At 38.9% G+C, this 16045-nt stretch overlaps 1 protein-coding gene across 5 annotated transcripts in view; it reads left to right on the forward strand.

The window, feature by feature from the left end:
• The window catches only part of EXD2 (exonuclease 3'-5' domain containing 2), an 85154-nt gene that overhangs the window by 39355 nt on the left and 29754 nt on the right, over positions 1 to 16045 (forward strand). For 4 of the 5 annotated variants that reach the window (XM_060620145.2, XM_060620146.2, XM_060620143.2 and 1 more), the window contains one exon: positions 8734 to 9113. In XM_060620145.2, coding sequence (XP_060476128.1) covers positions 8781 to 9113 — 333 coding nt within the window. In that variant the 5' untranslated portion in view covers positions 8734 to 8780. Of the gene's footprint in view, positions 1 to 5999; positions 6150 to 8733; positions 9114 to 16045 lie in introns of all 5 variants that reach the window. The other variant, XM_060620144.2, reaches the window with a different exon arrangement.

The raw sequence follows: 16045 nt of genomic DNA on the forward strand, positions 1-16045 counted from the left end.
TGGTCTTCTTCCCTGAGCGTCTGTCTTTACATGCTAAATCTCTCTGTGGGAGCCTGTTTCTGTGTCTCTTCTCCATTTAAGGACACCAGTCCTATTGGATTAAAGGCCCACACTACTCCAGTATGACCTCGTTTTAACTTGATTATGTATGCAAAGACCTAATTTTCAATAAAGTCACATTCACGGGTACCCCTGGGACGTCAACATATCTTTTTCAGGGGCACAATTCAACCCATAACATTATGGATATGGTATATTTTATTTATCCACATCAGCTGAAGGACATATACACTGTTACCACTTTTTGGCTATTATGAATAATGCCCTTAAGTATGTTTTCATTCTTCTTGGGTATATACCTAGCAGTGGAATTGCTGGATCATATGGCATCCCTATTTTTTTTTAATATTGTTATTTATTTTTGAAGGAGAGAGAGAGAGAGAGAGAGAGACAGAGAGAGCATGAGTGGGGGAGGAGCAGAGAGAGGGAGACACAGAATCCAAAGCAGGCTCCAGGCTCTGAGCTGTCAGCACAGAGCCTGACACGGGGCTCAAACCCACGAACCGTGAGATCATGACCTGAGCTGAAGTCGGATGCTTAATTGACTGAGCCACCCAGGTGCCCCAAGCATCCCTACCTATGTTTAACCATTTGAGGAACTGCCAGACTGTTTTTCAAAGCAGCTGCACCATTTTATATTCCTACCAGCAATGTGCGAGCATTCTAATTTCTCCCATATTATTGCTAGCACTTATTATCTGTCTTTTTGATTAGAGCCATTCTAGTGGGTGTGAAGTGGTATCTCATTGTAGTTTTGATTTGTATTTCCACAATAGCTTTTCAAGTGCTTATTGTCCATATGTATGTCTTCTTTGAAGAAATGTCTGTTCAGATCCTTGCCTGTTTTTAACCGATTTGTCTTTTTTATTATTGAATTGTAAGAGTTCTTTATATATTTGAGATACATGCTTTTGCCAGATATATGCTTTGCAAATATTTTCTCCCATCCTAGGGTTGTCTTTTCATTCTCTTGATGGTCAATTCATTTTTTAAAGAGTTTTTAAAAATTAGGTTGGCATTGCATTTATATGTTATTTTGAATATTTCTGTGAAACAATCTTCTCCTTATGAAAAAAAGTAGTTATAGTACTTTTTGCAGAAAGTTGATGAAAGGATTACATGAGCAATGTATACTTGATTGTGTATAATATGTGGTACTTAGCACACGATACATGCTCTGCATATGATAGCTACTATAATATATCTCTGCTCCTCCAGTCTTCTATATCTTCAGTAAAGTTTTCTATTTTTCTTCATATCAATCTTGCACATTTCTTTTGAGTTTATGCCTAGGGTTTTGTGTGTGTGTGTGTGTGTGTGTGTGTGTGTGTGTGTGTGTGTGTATGGTTGTTTTGTGTGTTGTTTTTAAAAGGTGTATGTTGTTATTATGAGTGAATTTTTCTTTATATTCTTATAGTGGGTTTGGAAAGCTATTGATTTTACATTCATCAAACTTTCAAAATGATAAGTTGTAAAATTTATGACTTTTCTCCTTATGTAGGTGATACTAATGCGGCCATTCTGTTAGGATACATGGTTCCTTTTCTTTTTTTTTTCTTTCTTTCTTTCTCTTTTTCTTTTTCTTTTTAATGTAAGCTCTACCTCTAGTATGAGGCTTGAACTCATGGCCCCGAGATCAAGAGTCGTATGCTCTTCACGTGACTGAGCCAGCCAGGTGCCACCCCCCACCCCCACCATGGCCCTTTTTCGTTCTGCCTTCTTCTGCACTGATTTGGATCTTCTTCCCTTCCCAGATCACTGTTGAGTCTCCCAGAGGTCTTCCTGTCTCTTGCCTTACTCTTTTCCAGTCTAGTACCGACAGCCACCATGGTGTTCTTTGAAATATGAGTCTGATGCTGACACTCCCCTTATAAGTCTGTTACTGGCTCTCCATTACCCATGAGGTTTTATCTTGTAAGGTAATTTTAGGGCCCTCATGACTCAACCTGTATCTACTCATTCCAGCATCATCTGTCTCTGTTTCCTTATATGTACATTATGCTCTGGCACAGCACTGCCCAAATATAATATGAGCCCCATAAATAAAGTTTTCTAGTAGCCACATTCAAAATGTAAAAAGAAATAAAGCAAACTTAATTTAATAACATGTTTTATTTAACCTAGTACGTCCAACTGTTATTTCAGCATACATATGAAAAAGCAATGTAGAAGTCATATAAATAGAAATTATAATAGAAGTTCCTAGGGGTGGGAGAGATGGAATGGGAAGTTGTTGTTTAATGTGTACAGAGTTTGTGTTTGGGACGATGAAGAAGTTCTAGAAATGAATAGTAGTGATGCTGCTCAACCCTGTGAAATGTAGTTAATGCCCCTGAGTCATACGCTTCAAAAATGGTTAAAATAGTAAATTTTGTGTTAAGTATATTTTACTAAAATAAAAAAGGTCCACCTTAAAAACTCGGTGTGAAAATTGTCAATAACATACTTTTACTTTTTTTGTACTGAGCCTTCACAATTCTGTATTTTACACTAACAGTACGTGTTAAATTTGCTTGAACCTTTTCACCTATACTGCGCTGCCCTGTGCCTTCCGTGTCCTTGCACACGCTGGGCCCCCTGCCCGGAGTGCCTGTCTGCTGTGTGTGCACCTGGGCAGTGTGTGCTCATTTTTAACACCAGCACCAATCTCAGATGCCCTCTCTCCCAGCGAGTGTTTCTGTTGGTAATACCCGCACTCCTTCCTTTTGGCCATCCCCGTGCTTTGTGTGCTTCTGTTGTTGGTGCTCTCTCACTGCATGGCAACTTGCTTACCACGTGAATGTCTCCTTTTCTGAATCCTGCATTTCTGGAAGCAGACGGTGCCTTTTAACTCTTTTTACCTAGAGTCTGGCGCAATGTGTGGCTTCCTGAAAGTGCTACATACACGTTTGCTGAACGAATCCTTTGGCCGGGAAAAAACCTGCACAAAACCTCTCCGTGTAAAAATGGTTTTATACGTTTTTTGAATGCTGTCAAGAGTTCCCTCCTGCTTGCTCCTTCCAATTTCCCTGTGAGGCCTTTCTTTTACGTGGGCCACACATGACAAAGAATAAGTCGGGAATCTTACCATATGCCTGGGAACTTCATATCTGAGGGGGTCCTTCTCAATGGAAGCAAATCAGTAATATTTTGTAAAGCTTTTTCTACTTTAATGTCACCTTATTTTAATGTCATGAAATACGGAGATAGTGTGAAATGCAAAAGAAAATGAAAAAAATGAGTATAAACACGTGAGAAGATGTTATTTTCTTTGAAAACAAAAATTCACTTATCTATGCAAAATGATGTTTAAGTTGAGAGGGAATGCACAATCAGGATGCAGATTGGTCTCAGAAGATGAAACATTTGGAAATTTGGCTGAAACAAATGATGAAATTTGAAAGAAATGTAAAGTTTTGGATTTCAGTGCAAAATATAAATCATAAATATATGAAGTGGGGAACTCGTTTTGGTATCCGTGAATTTTAATTAACCACAAGCTTTATGTGACCCGCCATTGGGTTTCTTGTACTCAAAAACAAATCATTTGGTACAGCATCCATAAAATATAGGGCCCAGACACTAGGAAGTAATAGTACCAGTGTCATTCACACCAATTGGACCCTATCTCAAGTACTGAGTACTGACCTGGGTGCCACATTTTAAGAGATCCATTGACAAACTTGGAGGTGTTCAGAGGTATCTGCCCACAACGATGACCTTCCCAGGTCACTGGAAGGCTGCTTAGATTAAGAAGAATGTTCTAAGGGGAGTCCTAAGAGCTGTCTTCACGTATTTCACAAGCTCTGAGGAGGGAGTAAACACTGTCGTCACTGAAGAGGCTGGACTGAACATCAAAGAGAGCAATTTCTAAGTAGGGAATTTTTGCAAAATACAAGGACTTTCAACAAAAACTCCCCTTAAGGTATTGAACTCTGTTCCTAGAAGTATTCAGGTAGAGACCAGGTCAAGATCTGTTAAGACTAGCACGGAAAGGATTCTTGACTTGTGCAAGAGCTTAATTTGCCTTTTAAATTTTAACTCTATAATTCGTTGATTTCCTTTAATAGGAGTTCTGTGGTATCTAGTAAGAACTGACATTTATTGAACCCTAATGTCCTAGCCAATCCTGTGTTGTAGAGACTATCTTTCCCATTTTGCCAATGAGGAAACTGAGACTTAGAGAAGTTCAGCTGACACTTAGAGAGGAAGTTTGGGGAATTGCCCAAGTTCTATAGCTAGCAAGTGGCAGGGGCTGTGTTCGAACCCAAGGTATTTGACTCTAGGGCCCATCTCCTTACCCCCTACCTGAAGCTGCTCCCTGAATATGTTAACATATTTGTTTCATTCATTAAAATGTGATTTATTTCAGGAATATAATCACGTCTTAAGTGTTGAGTGGGATATTTACACAGCCTATCTCTGAAAATCATGAATTAAAAAAAGTATTTTTCTCATTATGAATAAATATACATACTTGCATAGAATTTGAAAAACCAAAGTTATTCATAAGCCTACTACCCTTCGGTAACTACTGTCATTAATTTGATGTTCAATTACTGTGTCCAGTTTTAAAAAAATAAAAGCAGCAGATTGTTTCAGTCAGGGGAAATGTTGAGGCACTGAAAGCTTTGGATACCAGAGCGTGCCCTTAGAGAGGTATCTTAGTCTGTTTGGGCTGCAAAACTAGAATACCACAGTCCGAGTGAATTATAAAAAACAAAAATTTATTTCTCACAGTTCTGGAGCCTGGAAGTCCAGGATCAGGATGCCAGCCTGGTCAGTCCTGGTAAGAGCCCTCCTCCAATAGGCAGACTCTCCACTTCTCACACTGGCAGAGATCAGAGAGAAGCAAGCTTTCATAGGGTACTAACACCATCCACGGGGGCTTCAGCCTCATGACCTCACCGCATTCTCATCAGCTTCCAGAGGCTCCATCTCCTAGTACCGCCACACTGGGGGGGCGGGAGGGGGGTGAGTTTCAACATAGGGATTTTAGAGGGGCTCAAACATTCCGCTTATAACACAAGATTTGATTTTTCTCACTTCTAGCCCAGTATTGAACCATAATGCTTCTCTGTGGCACCAAGGCTCACTCAGTAAGGGGAAAAATACTTTTTTCACTGGAATAAACAGATTTTTGTAATATGATGATTGAAATAGAGACATTTATCATAAAATACAATACCTGGAATTGAGTTGTATTCATTCGATGAATATTTATTGTTATCATCTCTGTGGCAATTGTTGGATATACATATACATGTAGTATTATATATAGTATAATATATATACTATATATAGTAAATATATAGTATATACTATATAGTAAGTATATATATATATATGGGTGTGGGTGTGCATATATATGTAATATTGAAGAAGCCAGGTAAGGTCCCTGTTTTCATGGGGTTTACAGTCTGGTGGGAAAGATAGACAATGAATAAATCAACAATTATCAGGCAGGCCAACAGGAAAAAAAAAATTTGACAAATATGTACACCTGGGTAACCCAAGCCCCCATCAAGACATGGAATGTTACACAATTCTGGAAAGTTCTCTCTTGCCTGAAATGCTCTTCCCTAGAATTTTTCCTGACTGGCTTTTTTTTTTTTTTTTTTTTTTTTGATACTCAGTGTTCAGCTTAAATGTCTCTGTCTCTTCCCTGTAACTCACCCTACCCCCCAGAGGCAGCTAGTGTTCAGATCTTTTTCTACCATAGATTAATTTTAGTTGTTCTGGAACTTTGTATAAATAGAACCATACAGTAACTCTTTTGTATCTGGCTTCTTTCACTCAGCCTAATGTTGAGATTCATGCATGTATCAGTAATTCATTTCTTTTTGTTATTGCCAAGTAGTATTCCATTGTATGGGTGTACCAACTGGACTTTTTCTAGGGTTTGGCTATTATGAATGAAGCTGTTATGAACATACTTATACAAGTCTTTCTGTGGATAGATTTAATTTATGCAGCTTGGGACTCAGAGGACTGTACTAAATCTGATGACCTCCATCTCAACTCTTCATTACATGGATGTCGAGATTCTCAATCTGTCCCCCATGTCTCTGCTATGTTTTCTACATCTTTCTCTCTGTGCTACATTCTGGGTGAGTTCCTCAGATTTATCTTCAATTCACTAACTCTCTCTGTCTGATCTACTATTTAACCTGTCTATTGAGTATTGAACTTTTAAACAATTTTAGCAAGTATTTTTTTGTATGTAGAATTTCTACTTTATGTTGTCTCCTGTTCATGTTTTAGATTTTATTTTCCTTAATTTCACTGAGTGTTATTTAAGTTCCTTTCAGATTTCAGATATGGATGTTTTTGTTTGATTCTTATGTGAAATATTTTTATTGGCTGTAGGGTATTTTAAAATTTTTGTTTTGTTTTGATTCATTTGTGAGTACTCTTCTAGGGACTGCTGTTGTTGGAAGTACTGCATGTTTCCTGGGTGGTAGAAACACACACACACACACACACACACACACACACACACACACACATTCCAACCGAATTCACAATTTCTAACCATTTTCGCTTTAGTTTCTTTGGTTTTCAATTTTTTTAACGTTTGTTTATTCTTGAGAGACAGAGAGAGAGACACGGGGCGAGTGGAAGAGGGGCCGAGAGGGAGACACGGAATCCGAAGCAGGCTCCAGGCCCTGAGCTGTCAGCACAGATCCTGACATGGGGCTTGAACTCACGAACCGTGAGATCATGACCTCAGCCAAAGTTGGACGCTTAACCGACTGAGCCACCTAGGCGCCCCTTAGTTTTAGTTTCTTTAAAACTAGTTTCTTTAAAACTTAGAGTTTCCTTTTGTGAGGATAATGTGAATTTGGGCCCTCTACTGCCTCACAGTGCAGGCCTGAGAGTCTGCCTCCTCATGAGGAGTTCTGTTCATACTCTCAGCCTTGGGCGGGTGCTTGCCTGGACCATGGTAGTTGAACCCTTTCAGTTTCCTGTTCATGGACAAGGCAGCACTTCCCGGGTCCCAGCTGTGCCCTGGGCCTGTGGCCTAGACTTCTGGCCATGGACTGGCAATAAAGCCCAGCACTGAGGCTGCTATGAGTTCTGGTCTGTGCCCTCCCCCCACCCCCACATATCTCCCACCCACTGTGGGTTCCCTGTTTCCATTTCTGGCAGCTGATGATTTCTCTTTCTTTTGAGTTTAACTCTGTATTAAACATTTATATTTTTGATGTTTTCTCCAGCATTTTGTATTGTTTAAAGTCGGGAAGGGAAGAGTTTTTTTTTTAAAAACGTCTTTTCAGATTATTTTAACTAGAAATTTGTGCAAATTCTTGAATCTCATTAAGCCTTCAGTAAAAGTACTGGAGAAAGTACATGAGTACTTAGCACTTAGTACTTCTGCAATAAAGTAAATATTTTAAAAATTACACAGCTATTTTCTTGTTTTCATTAGCAGTGTAATAATTGTGTGATTTCATTTTTTATCCCCCCCCCCCCCCCCCCCGGTTAATCCATGCCCTACATGATTATAGCCCAGGGTTGTTGTAACTATTAAATTATTTAAAAAATAATTGTTATTGGAGTGCCTGGGTGGTTCAGTCAGTTAGGCATCCAACTCTTGATCTTGGCATGATCTTGTGGTTCGTGTGTTCGAGCCCCATGTTGGGTTCTGCGCTGACAGCACAGAACCTGCTTGGGATTCTCTCCCTGTCCCTCTCTCTCTGCCCCTCCCCTGCCAAAATGAATAAATAAACTTAAAAAAATTATTGAAGCTTTGAAAAATGATAAAAATAGTACACCTTCAGTGGGAAACTCTCGGCCATAGAAAAGTGTAGGCAGCGTCTAGCAGGTCACTGTGTCTTTGGGCAATATAGATTGTAGGCCAGAATCCACAGGTGGGTGGCACGGAGCCCAGAGTGTTTTTGTTTGGGTGGCACAGTGAATTTGTTGCTGACACTTAAAAATAGTGACATTTCACATAAAATTTAGATACCTGATTTCCCTTGCATAATGGCATTATATGACTACACCGGGCCTGCTTCCCAAATGGGATCAATTACTTTGTGCCGAACGGTGTCTGCCTCATGATCGCTCTGTGTGACTGAGGCTAACAGCCACTTACCATTTATTGTTACACATTTACTGTTGTTATGTAAGTAGTACAGAAACAGCGCTGTATGTCCATTTCTCTGTCAAAAATAGGAAAACAAAAGGTAGATGGAGAAAACCGTGTGCTATAGGAGAAATGGAAGAGAGACTGTTATGTGGAGTTTCCCTGACTGAAATGATCTGCCGTTCTTATTATTTATTTAATTGCGTGAAATAATTGAACATCACACTGATAACTGGTTACCTAAGGGTAGGAGGATTATAATTAATTTTAATTTTTCAAATTCCATACATGTATATATATGTTCAGACACCCTGTTAATGCCTGACTGAGGGAGCCCTGGGCAGCTGGTAGAATGCAGGGGCGTTTTCTTGGCTGAGAATGAAGACCGAGAAAGTACAAAAGTGAAAAAGTTAAATATCACTTTTTCCATGTGGAAATTTGTAGCTTTTTCTTTCTTTCTTTCTTTCTTTTTTTTTTTTTTTGTTGTTGTTGTTTAGTTTGTGGACACATGGATTATAAGTGGAGCACTTTTTAGGGGAAAACATGTTTCCATATAGGTTCAAATTCTGTAAATAAATATATTGTTGCCATTTGTTTTGCAGATTGTGGGATTACTGATATGCTTTCCTAAGCCGCAAAAAAGTTGAAGATGTCTAAATACTTAACGGCTTTGACAGTGACCACCCTTGTCGGTGTGGCTGTCGGGGGGTTTGTCCTGTGGAAGGGCATCCGGTGCCGGAGGAGCAAAGCGAGCCTTGACCCCTGGCAACGGCGGAGGCAGCAGCAAGCCCCAGGCAGGAGGGAGCAGCCCCCTCCAGCAGACGACCAGCTGCACTGCGGTGCCCCCAGAGCCTCATGGGAGGAGAAGATTCTCGAAGCAAAGGTGGTGACTGTGTCTCACAAGGCAGAGTGGGACCACATCGAGCCATTGCTTAGGAGTGAGTTAGAAGATCTCCCAGTACTTGGAATTGACTGTGAGTGGGTAAGTTAAAAAGCAAAAATAAACCATGTAAATCTTTTCTGCTTTTCTAACTAGGGACCTTGAATAGTCAAGTAGAGGATAAGACTAAAGGAGAATTAGCTTGTTCTCAACTAGCTCATAAATAGAATTTAGCAGACGGAGAAGCTGCTTCTCTCGTCAGGAGAGGAGAGTGCTTAAAATCATGGGTTCTGGAGTGAGACAGATCTGTCCGAGTCCCATTTTGACCGCTTATTCTGTGAACTCAGACAAGCTACTTACCTTCTCAGAGGCTCATGAACTTGTTTGTCGTAGGGCTGTAATGGTAGCTCCCTCCCAGGGCTTTTCAAAGGAGTCAAATAGATAAGCCCTATAAAGGGTTCAGCATGATTTTCACATATAGTAAGTACTCATTAAATATTAGCTACTATTAATATTTTAAATAGTATTTTCATAAGGATGCCATGGAGAAGTTAGTTAAGGAAGTCTATTTAAATGGGAATTATTACACAAAGTAGCATTTAAAGAGATAACATTAAAATCTGAAATACTGTTTGCTCTCAGCCAGGTACTTTGCTGTTTGTTTGCAGCATCTCATTTAATTTCCACAGTAAATCCCGTGTGGGAAGATTCTGTTGTTACCTTCACTTTACAGATAGGAGATGGGAGGCATAAAAAGGTAATCGCCGTTTGAGCCCAGGGCTTTCCTAACCATCTGGTTCGTTTTTCTAATAGGTCTTCTTTGGGGAGAGTCGTTACATAGTTGTGATGAGGATCACAGGGTGCGTCTGTTCCTCTGTCATTCTGATTCACGGAGTGAACTTTAATCTCCTTGAAACAGAAGATATTACATAACTATAAATAAATCATAGTTATCATTCCTTGTTGATGTATGTCTTATCCGACATATGTCTTTTGGATGTGTAGAATATGGCCTATGGCCAGGAAGTGTAATCAGAAGAGGCCCTAAGCAGAATAGCTGCCACTAAATCGGGTCCCAGATTTGGTAAGAGGTCAGCCAGATGCCAGGGATGACCACGAACGAGAACACTTGACAGCGTCCAGAAGGGTGTAGTAGTCACCCAAGACCTTACGCCTGCTCAAGGGATTTCATCGTATGAGCAACAATAGTTGTTTCTGCCAGTGAGCATGGGTCATCAGGACAGCATTGGACACCTCTGGTCGATTCTGTGTACGAAATTCTATCATTTTAGAAATAGTCCAACAATAATAGAAGAAAACATCACTAAACAGTGAGCTGTAGTAGATTAGGAACATTCACTTTTGCCAAGCGCCTTGATTTTCTAACTAAATGAAGTATAACTGCAGCCGCAGGGTAGTCTGAAGTGAGTGGTTAGTAACAGCGGTTGATTTAATAATGTTTAATTACTGTAGCAGAGATGTGGATAAGTTAAAGTGGCAGATAACCCAAAACCCACTTCATTTTGGCTTTGGATAAGTATTGAATTCATGCTGGATGCCACATCTTCAGGTGTGATTGCATTTCCCTGTTTGCTGCCACAGAAAAGCTTTATGAAGAAAATGATTCTTCCTTGGTGTCGCCATTCTTCCATTTCCCTTTCTCTTTTTAAAAAAAATTTTGTTTTAAATGTTTGTTTATTTTTGACAGAGAGGGAAACAGAGCATGAGTGGGGGAGGGGCAGAGAGAGAGGGAGACACAGAATCTGAAGCAGGCTCCAGGCTCTGAGCCATCAGCACAGAGCCCGATGCGGGACTCAAACTCACCAACTGTGAGATCATGATGTGAGCCGAAGTCGGATGCTTAACCGACTGAGCCACTCAGGTGCCCCTCCCTTTCTCTTTTATTCACTTTTGTGTGCTTGTATAGTTGACATTTTTGTTCGTGTCTAATACAGTGAGTATTTGTTTGGATTTACCAAAATGTTTACCTTTTTCTTTGCTCATTTTTTCCTTAGGATCATTTTCTTTAAGGTCATTCTTAGAAGTTTATGTCTTCAAAGCTCATTAAACTAGTTGTCATTGTTCTTGTTTTGAAAGTGTCTTTAGTTTGCTCTTAAGCTTGAAAGAAAGGTATTTTACTGGATACAAAATTCTAGCATGGCAATTTATCATCATTTTCAAGACAGTATTCCATTGTCTTCTGGCTTCTGTTGTTGCTGTTTAAAATGACTATCAGTCTAAGTGTTGATTCTCTGTAGGTAATCTAACTTTCTGTAGCTCCTTTTAAGATCTACACTTTGAGTTTGTGGTCCTGAAGATTCAGTATGATGAGGCTAAGTGTTCTTTCTGTATTACCAACATGGGATTCTGAGAGATAGGTAGAAATGAGGATTGATATCTTCTATCAATTTTTATTTTATTAGTAGTATTTTTTAAAGAAGTCATTGCATTTTCTTTCTTTTTTTTAAAGCTTATTTATTTATTTTTGAGAAAGACAGAGAATATGTGTGTGAGTAGGGGAGGGGCAGAAGGAGAGGGAGAGAGGATCCCAAGCAGGCTCCATGCCATCAGTGTGTAGCCCGACACGAGGTTCGAACCCACGAACGGTGAGATTCACCTCTGAAATTGAGAGTCAGACACTCAACCGCCTGAGCCACCCAGGCGCCCCTCTTTTATCAATTTTTGAATTCTCTTTGCAGATTGTCTTTACCCTGTTTGTTCTTCTCTCCACCTCCACCCCCCCTCTTTTCTTTCTCATCTTCTCCCTCCTCTTGCTTCTTTCTTGCTGTAATTTGATCAGCTCTATTCTCAACTTTTTATGTTATCCTACATATCTGGTAATCTCTTTTATATTTAACATATTGTAGTCTCTATGGATTCATTCTGCGCGGTTTCTTTAGGTCCCTTTTACAGTCCCCTTTTTCTTTATTTAGTTTTGTCTAATCTGTTTTACTTGCCCCTGAAGGCTTTTTTTTTTTTAACCTTTTTATTGTGAAATAAAACACATCAAGAAAAGTGCCTGAACCGAAAATAGCTAAATGATTTATCTAAAGAGAACAGCTGTGTAACTAGAAACTAGGTCAGGAAATAGAAGATTGCTAGTACCCCAGAAGCTCCGCTTATAATCATTGTCCCCCAACAGTTATCATTATCCTGATTTTATAGTATTTACGTTCTTGTTTTTCTTTGTACTTTTACTACTTATGCATGCATCCCTAGGCACTGTAATTTAGATTTGCCTGCTTTTTAAATTTAATATATGTGAAACTGTAGAGTATGTATTCTTTTGTGTCTGACTTCTTTTGCTCAACATTGTGAGATTTATCTATGGTGTGTGTGACTGTGACTCTTTGCCATATAGTAATCCCTTGTATAAATATATCATGATTCACTTCATCCATTCTAATATTGATGGGCATTTGAGTTTGTGGTTTGGAGCTCTTACAAATAATGTTGCAGTAAATTTATGGACACAATATTATTGGGCATATGTATCTAGGAGTGGAGTCCTACATCATAGAATTGTGTGTATGTTTAACTTACATGGATAATACCAAACTGTTTGCCAAGGAGGTTTTAACTAATATACGCTCCGGTCAGTATTGTATGAGTGTAGCCATTGTTTGGCTGTTTTCAGAAGTGGTTATACTGATTTAACCTCCCACCAAGCCTGTCTTTGTCTGTATCTTGTCAACAGTTGGTACTGTCAGATTTTTATTTTTAATTTTTGTTTATTTTTTGGTACTGCCATATTTTTATTTTTATTTATTTGGGACTGTCAGATTATTTACTTTTTTACTACGCCATTTTTTAATGTCTCTTTATTTTTAGAGAGAGTGCATGCATGCACAAGTCAGGGAGGAGCAGGAGAGAGATGGAGAGAGAGAATGGCAAGCAGGCTCTGTGCTGTTAGCCCAGAGCCTGACATGGGGCTCCATCCCACGAACTGTAAGATCATGACCTGAGCCAAAATCAAGAGTCTGACACTTACCTGACTGTGCCACCCAGGCACCCCCACGTCTTCTTTTTCCATTCATCAGTTGATGGGCACTTGGGCTGATTCCATAATTTGGTTATTGTAGATAATGCTGCTATAAACATTGGGGTGCATATATCCCTTTGAATTAGTATTTTTGTATTCTTTGTGTACTGCAGTTGCTGGATTATAGGGTAGTTCTATTTTTAACTTTTTTGAGGACCTCCATACTGTTTTCCAGAGTGGCTGCTTTGGTTTGCATTCCCATCCACAGTGCAAGAGGGTTCCCCTTTCTCCACATCCCCTTTCTCCACAAGCCACCGTGTCTGTTGTCTCTTGTGTTGTTGATTTTAGCATTCTGATGGGTGTGAGATGGTATCTCATTGTAGTTTTGGTTTGCATTCCCCTAATGATGAGTGACATTGATCATCTTTTCATGTGTCTGTTGGCTATGTGTAAAAAATGTCTATTCGTATCTTCTGCCCATTTTTAAATTGGATTATTTGTGTTTTGGGTGCTGAGTTTGTAAGTTCTTGATGTATCTTAGAATCTAACCCTTTATCAGATATGTCATTTGCAAATATCTTTTCCCATTCAGTAGGTTGCCGTTTAGTTTTGTTGATAATTTCCTTTGCTGTACTATAAAGTTTTAATTTATTTAATTTATTTTATTTTTTGATTGAGCATCTTTTTACATTTTATTGATCATTTAGATATCTCTAAGTGGCAAGTCTCTTGCCCCTTTTTCTTTGATTTGTCTTTTTCTTACTGATCTATTATAGGAGTTCTTTTTATATTCTGGGTATGAATCCTTTGTGAGTTAAATGTATACCTCGAATGTTTTCTCCCATTCTGTAAATTGCCTTCACATTATTATTTTTTTAAGATTGTATTTAAAAATTTTTTTTTTTTTATTTTTATTTGTGAGAGAGAGTGTGAGCGGGGGAGGGGTAGAGAGAGAGGGGGACGGAGGATCTGAAGTGGACTCTGCGCTGACTGCAGGAAGCCTACTGCGGGGCTCGAACTCACAAACCGTGAGATCGTGACCTGAGCTGAAGCCGGGAGCTCAACCAACTGAGCCACCTAGGCACCCCTTAAGAATGTATTTTTAAGTAATCTCCACACCCAGCATGGGGCTCGAACTCATCACCCTATGATCAAGAGTTGCATGCTCTACCAACCGAGCCAGCCAAGCACCCCGCCTTTACATTCTTTTTAATATTATCTTTTGATGATCAGAAGATCTGTATGGTACAGTTTAAGAAGTCTTATCCTATTCCTATGCATAAAGATATTTCCTGTATTATTTTCTTGGAGTTTTATGGCATTAATCTCGCACATTTAGATTTATGATTCACCTGAAATTCATTGTGTGTGGGGGTGGGGCTGCGAGGTAGGGTCAAGTTTTATTTTTCCCTCATATGGATATCCACTTGTCCTACCTAGTACCATAAATTGAAAAGATAAACCTTTCCTCACTGCTCAGCAATGCCTCTTTACCTCAGAACATATTATCTGTATGAATAGATCTGTTTATGGGCTCTCTAATAGTCTGTTTTCCTATTCTTGCACCAGTGATCACAAACTATCTTAGTTACTGTTGTTTTGTCATGACTCCCGATACCTAGGACAGTGATACTTCCTATCTTGTTCTTTTTCCAGAATGTCTTCATCTTAGTCCTTTGCATTTCCTTATACATTTTAAAACCTGCTTTTCAGGTTCTACAAAAAAAATTCTTGATATTTTGATTGAGATTGTATTGGCCTCAGTAGATCAATCTGTGGGGAATTAACTTCTTAGAATATTGAGTTTTATAACCTAGGAATATTTATTTAGATCTCTAATTTCTCTTAAAAATCGGTAGTTTTCTGTGATTTTAAAAATTCTGTTATAAATGAAATCTTTAAAATTTTTTTGTGTTTCTAGTATATGGAAATGCAGTTGATTTTTATATATTTCTCTTCTATTAAGGACCCTTACTAAACTCATTAATTCAAATTACTTGTAGATTCTTTTGGATTTTTGTGTACACTCTTATATCATTTGAGAAGTGACCATTTTCTTTCTTTCCAGTCCTTGCACCTTTTGTTTCTTTTCTTACCTTACTGTACTGACTAGGATCACAGTGTAAGTGCCCAGTAGAAGTGGTGACAGTAGGCATCCCTGACTCATTCCCTATCCCAAAATGACAGCTTTCAGAGGTGCCTAGGTGGCTCAGTCAGTTAAGCATCCGACTTCGGCTCAGGTCATGATCTCACGGTTTGTGAGTTCGAGCCCTGCATCAGGCTCCCTGTTGTCTGCACAGAACCTGCTTTGAATCCTTTTTCCCCCTCTCTCTCTGGCGGTCCCCCACACTTGCTTTTTCTCTTTCAAAAATAAGTAAACATTAAAAAAAATTAAAAGACTAAATAAATAAATTTTTAAAAATGACAGTTTTCAACATTTTCACGTTGAATACGATATGTGCCATGTTCGGCAATGCCGATGTTTGTAGATCCCTTTACCAGATTAAATACATTAAATTCTATTCTTGGTTTGTTAAGAGTTGTTTTTTTCTCTTCATTATGAACAGTTGTTGAATTTTATCAAGTACTTTTCTGTATTTCTTGAGATGACAATGTAGTTTTTCTCCTTTATTCTGTTTTTGTGGTGAAATACATTGGTGTTTTAATTTCTGGAGTAAATCCAGGTTGGTCCTGATGTCTTTATTCTTTTTATACATTGCTGAATTCATTTTGCTAATGCATTTTAGAGGATTTTTTTAAAACTATGTTCATGAGAGTGATATTGGCTTATAATTTTCTTTTCTAGAAATGACCCTGTCTGATTTTGAGTAAAAGTTATATTGGCCTCACACAACAAGTTAATGTTGTGTTCTCTGGAAGAGTTTCTATACGATTTCATTCTTTTTTGGGCACCTAAGTGGCTCAGTCAGTTAAGCGTCTGACTTGATTTCAGCTCAGGTTGTGATCTCACAGTGGTGAGACCAAGCCCTTTGTTGGGTTCCATGATGAGCATGGAACCTGCTAAAAATTCTCTCTGCGGGGCGCCTGAGTG

The sequence above is a fragment of the Panthera onca genome, chromosome B3, assembly GCF_046562875.1.
Source record: "Panthera onca isolate mPanOnc1 chromosome B3, mPanOnc1 haplotype 2, whole genome shotgun sequence".
NCBI classification, from domain to species: Eukaryota; Metazoa; Chordata; class Mammalia; order Carnivora; family Felidae; genus Panthera; species Panthera onca.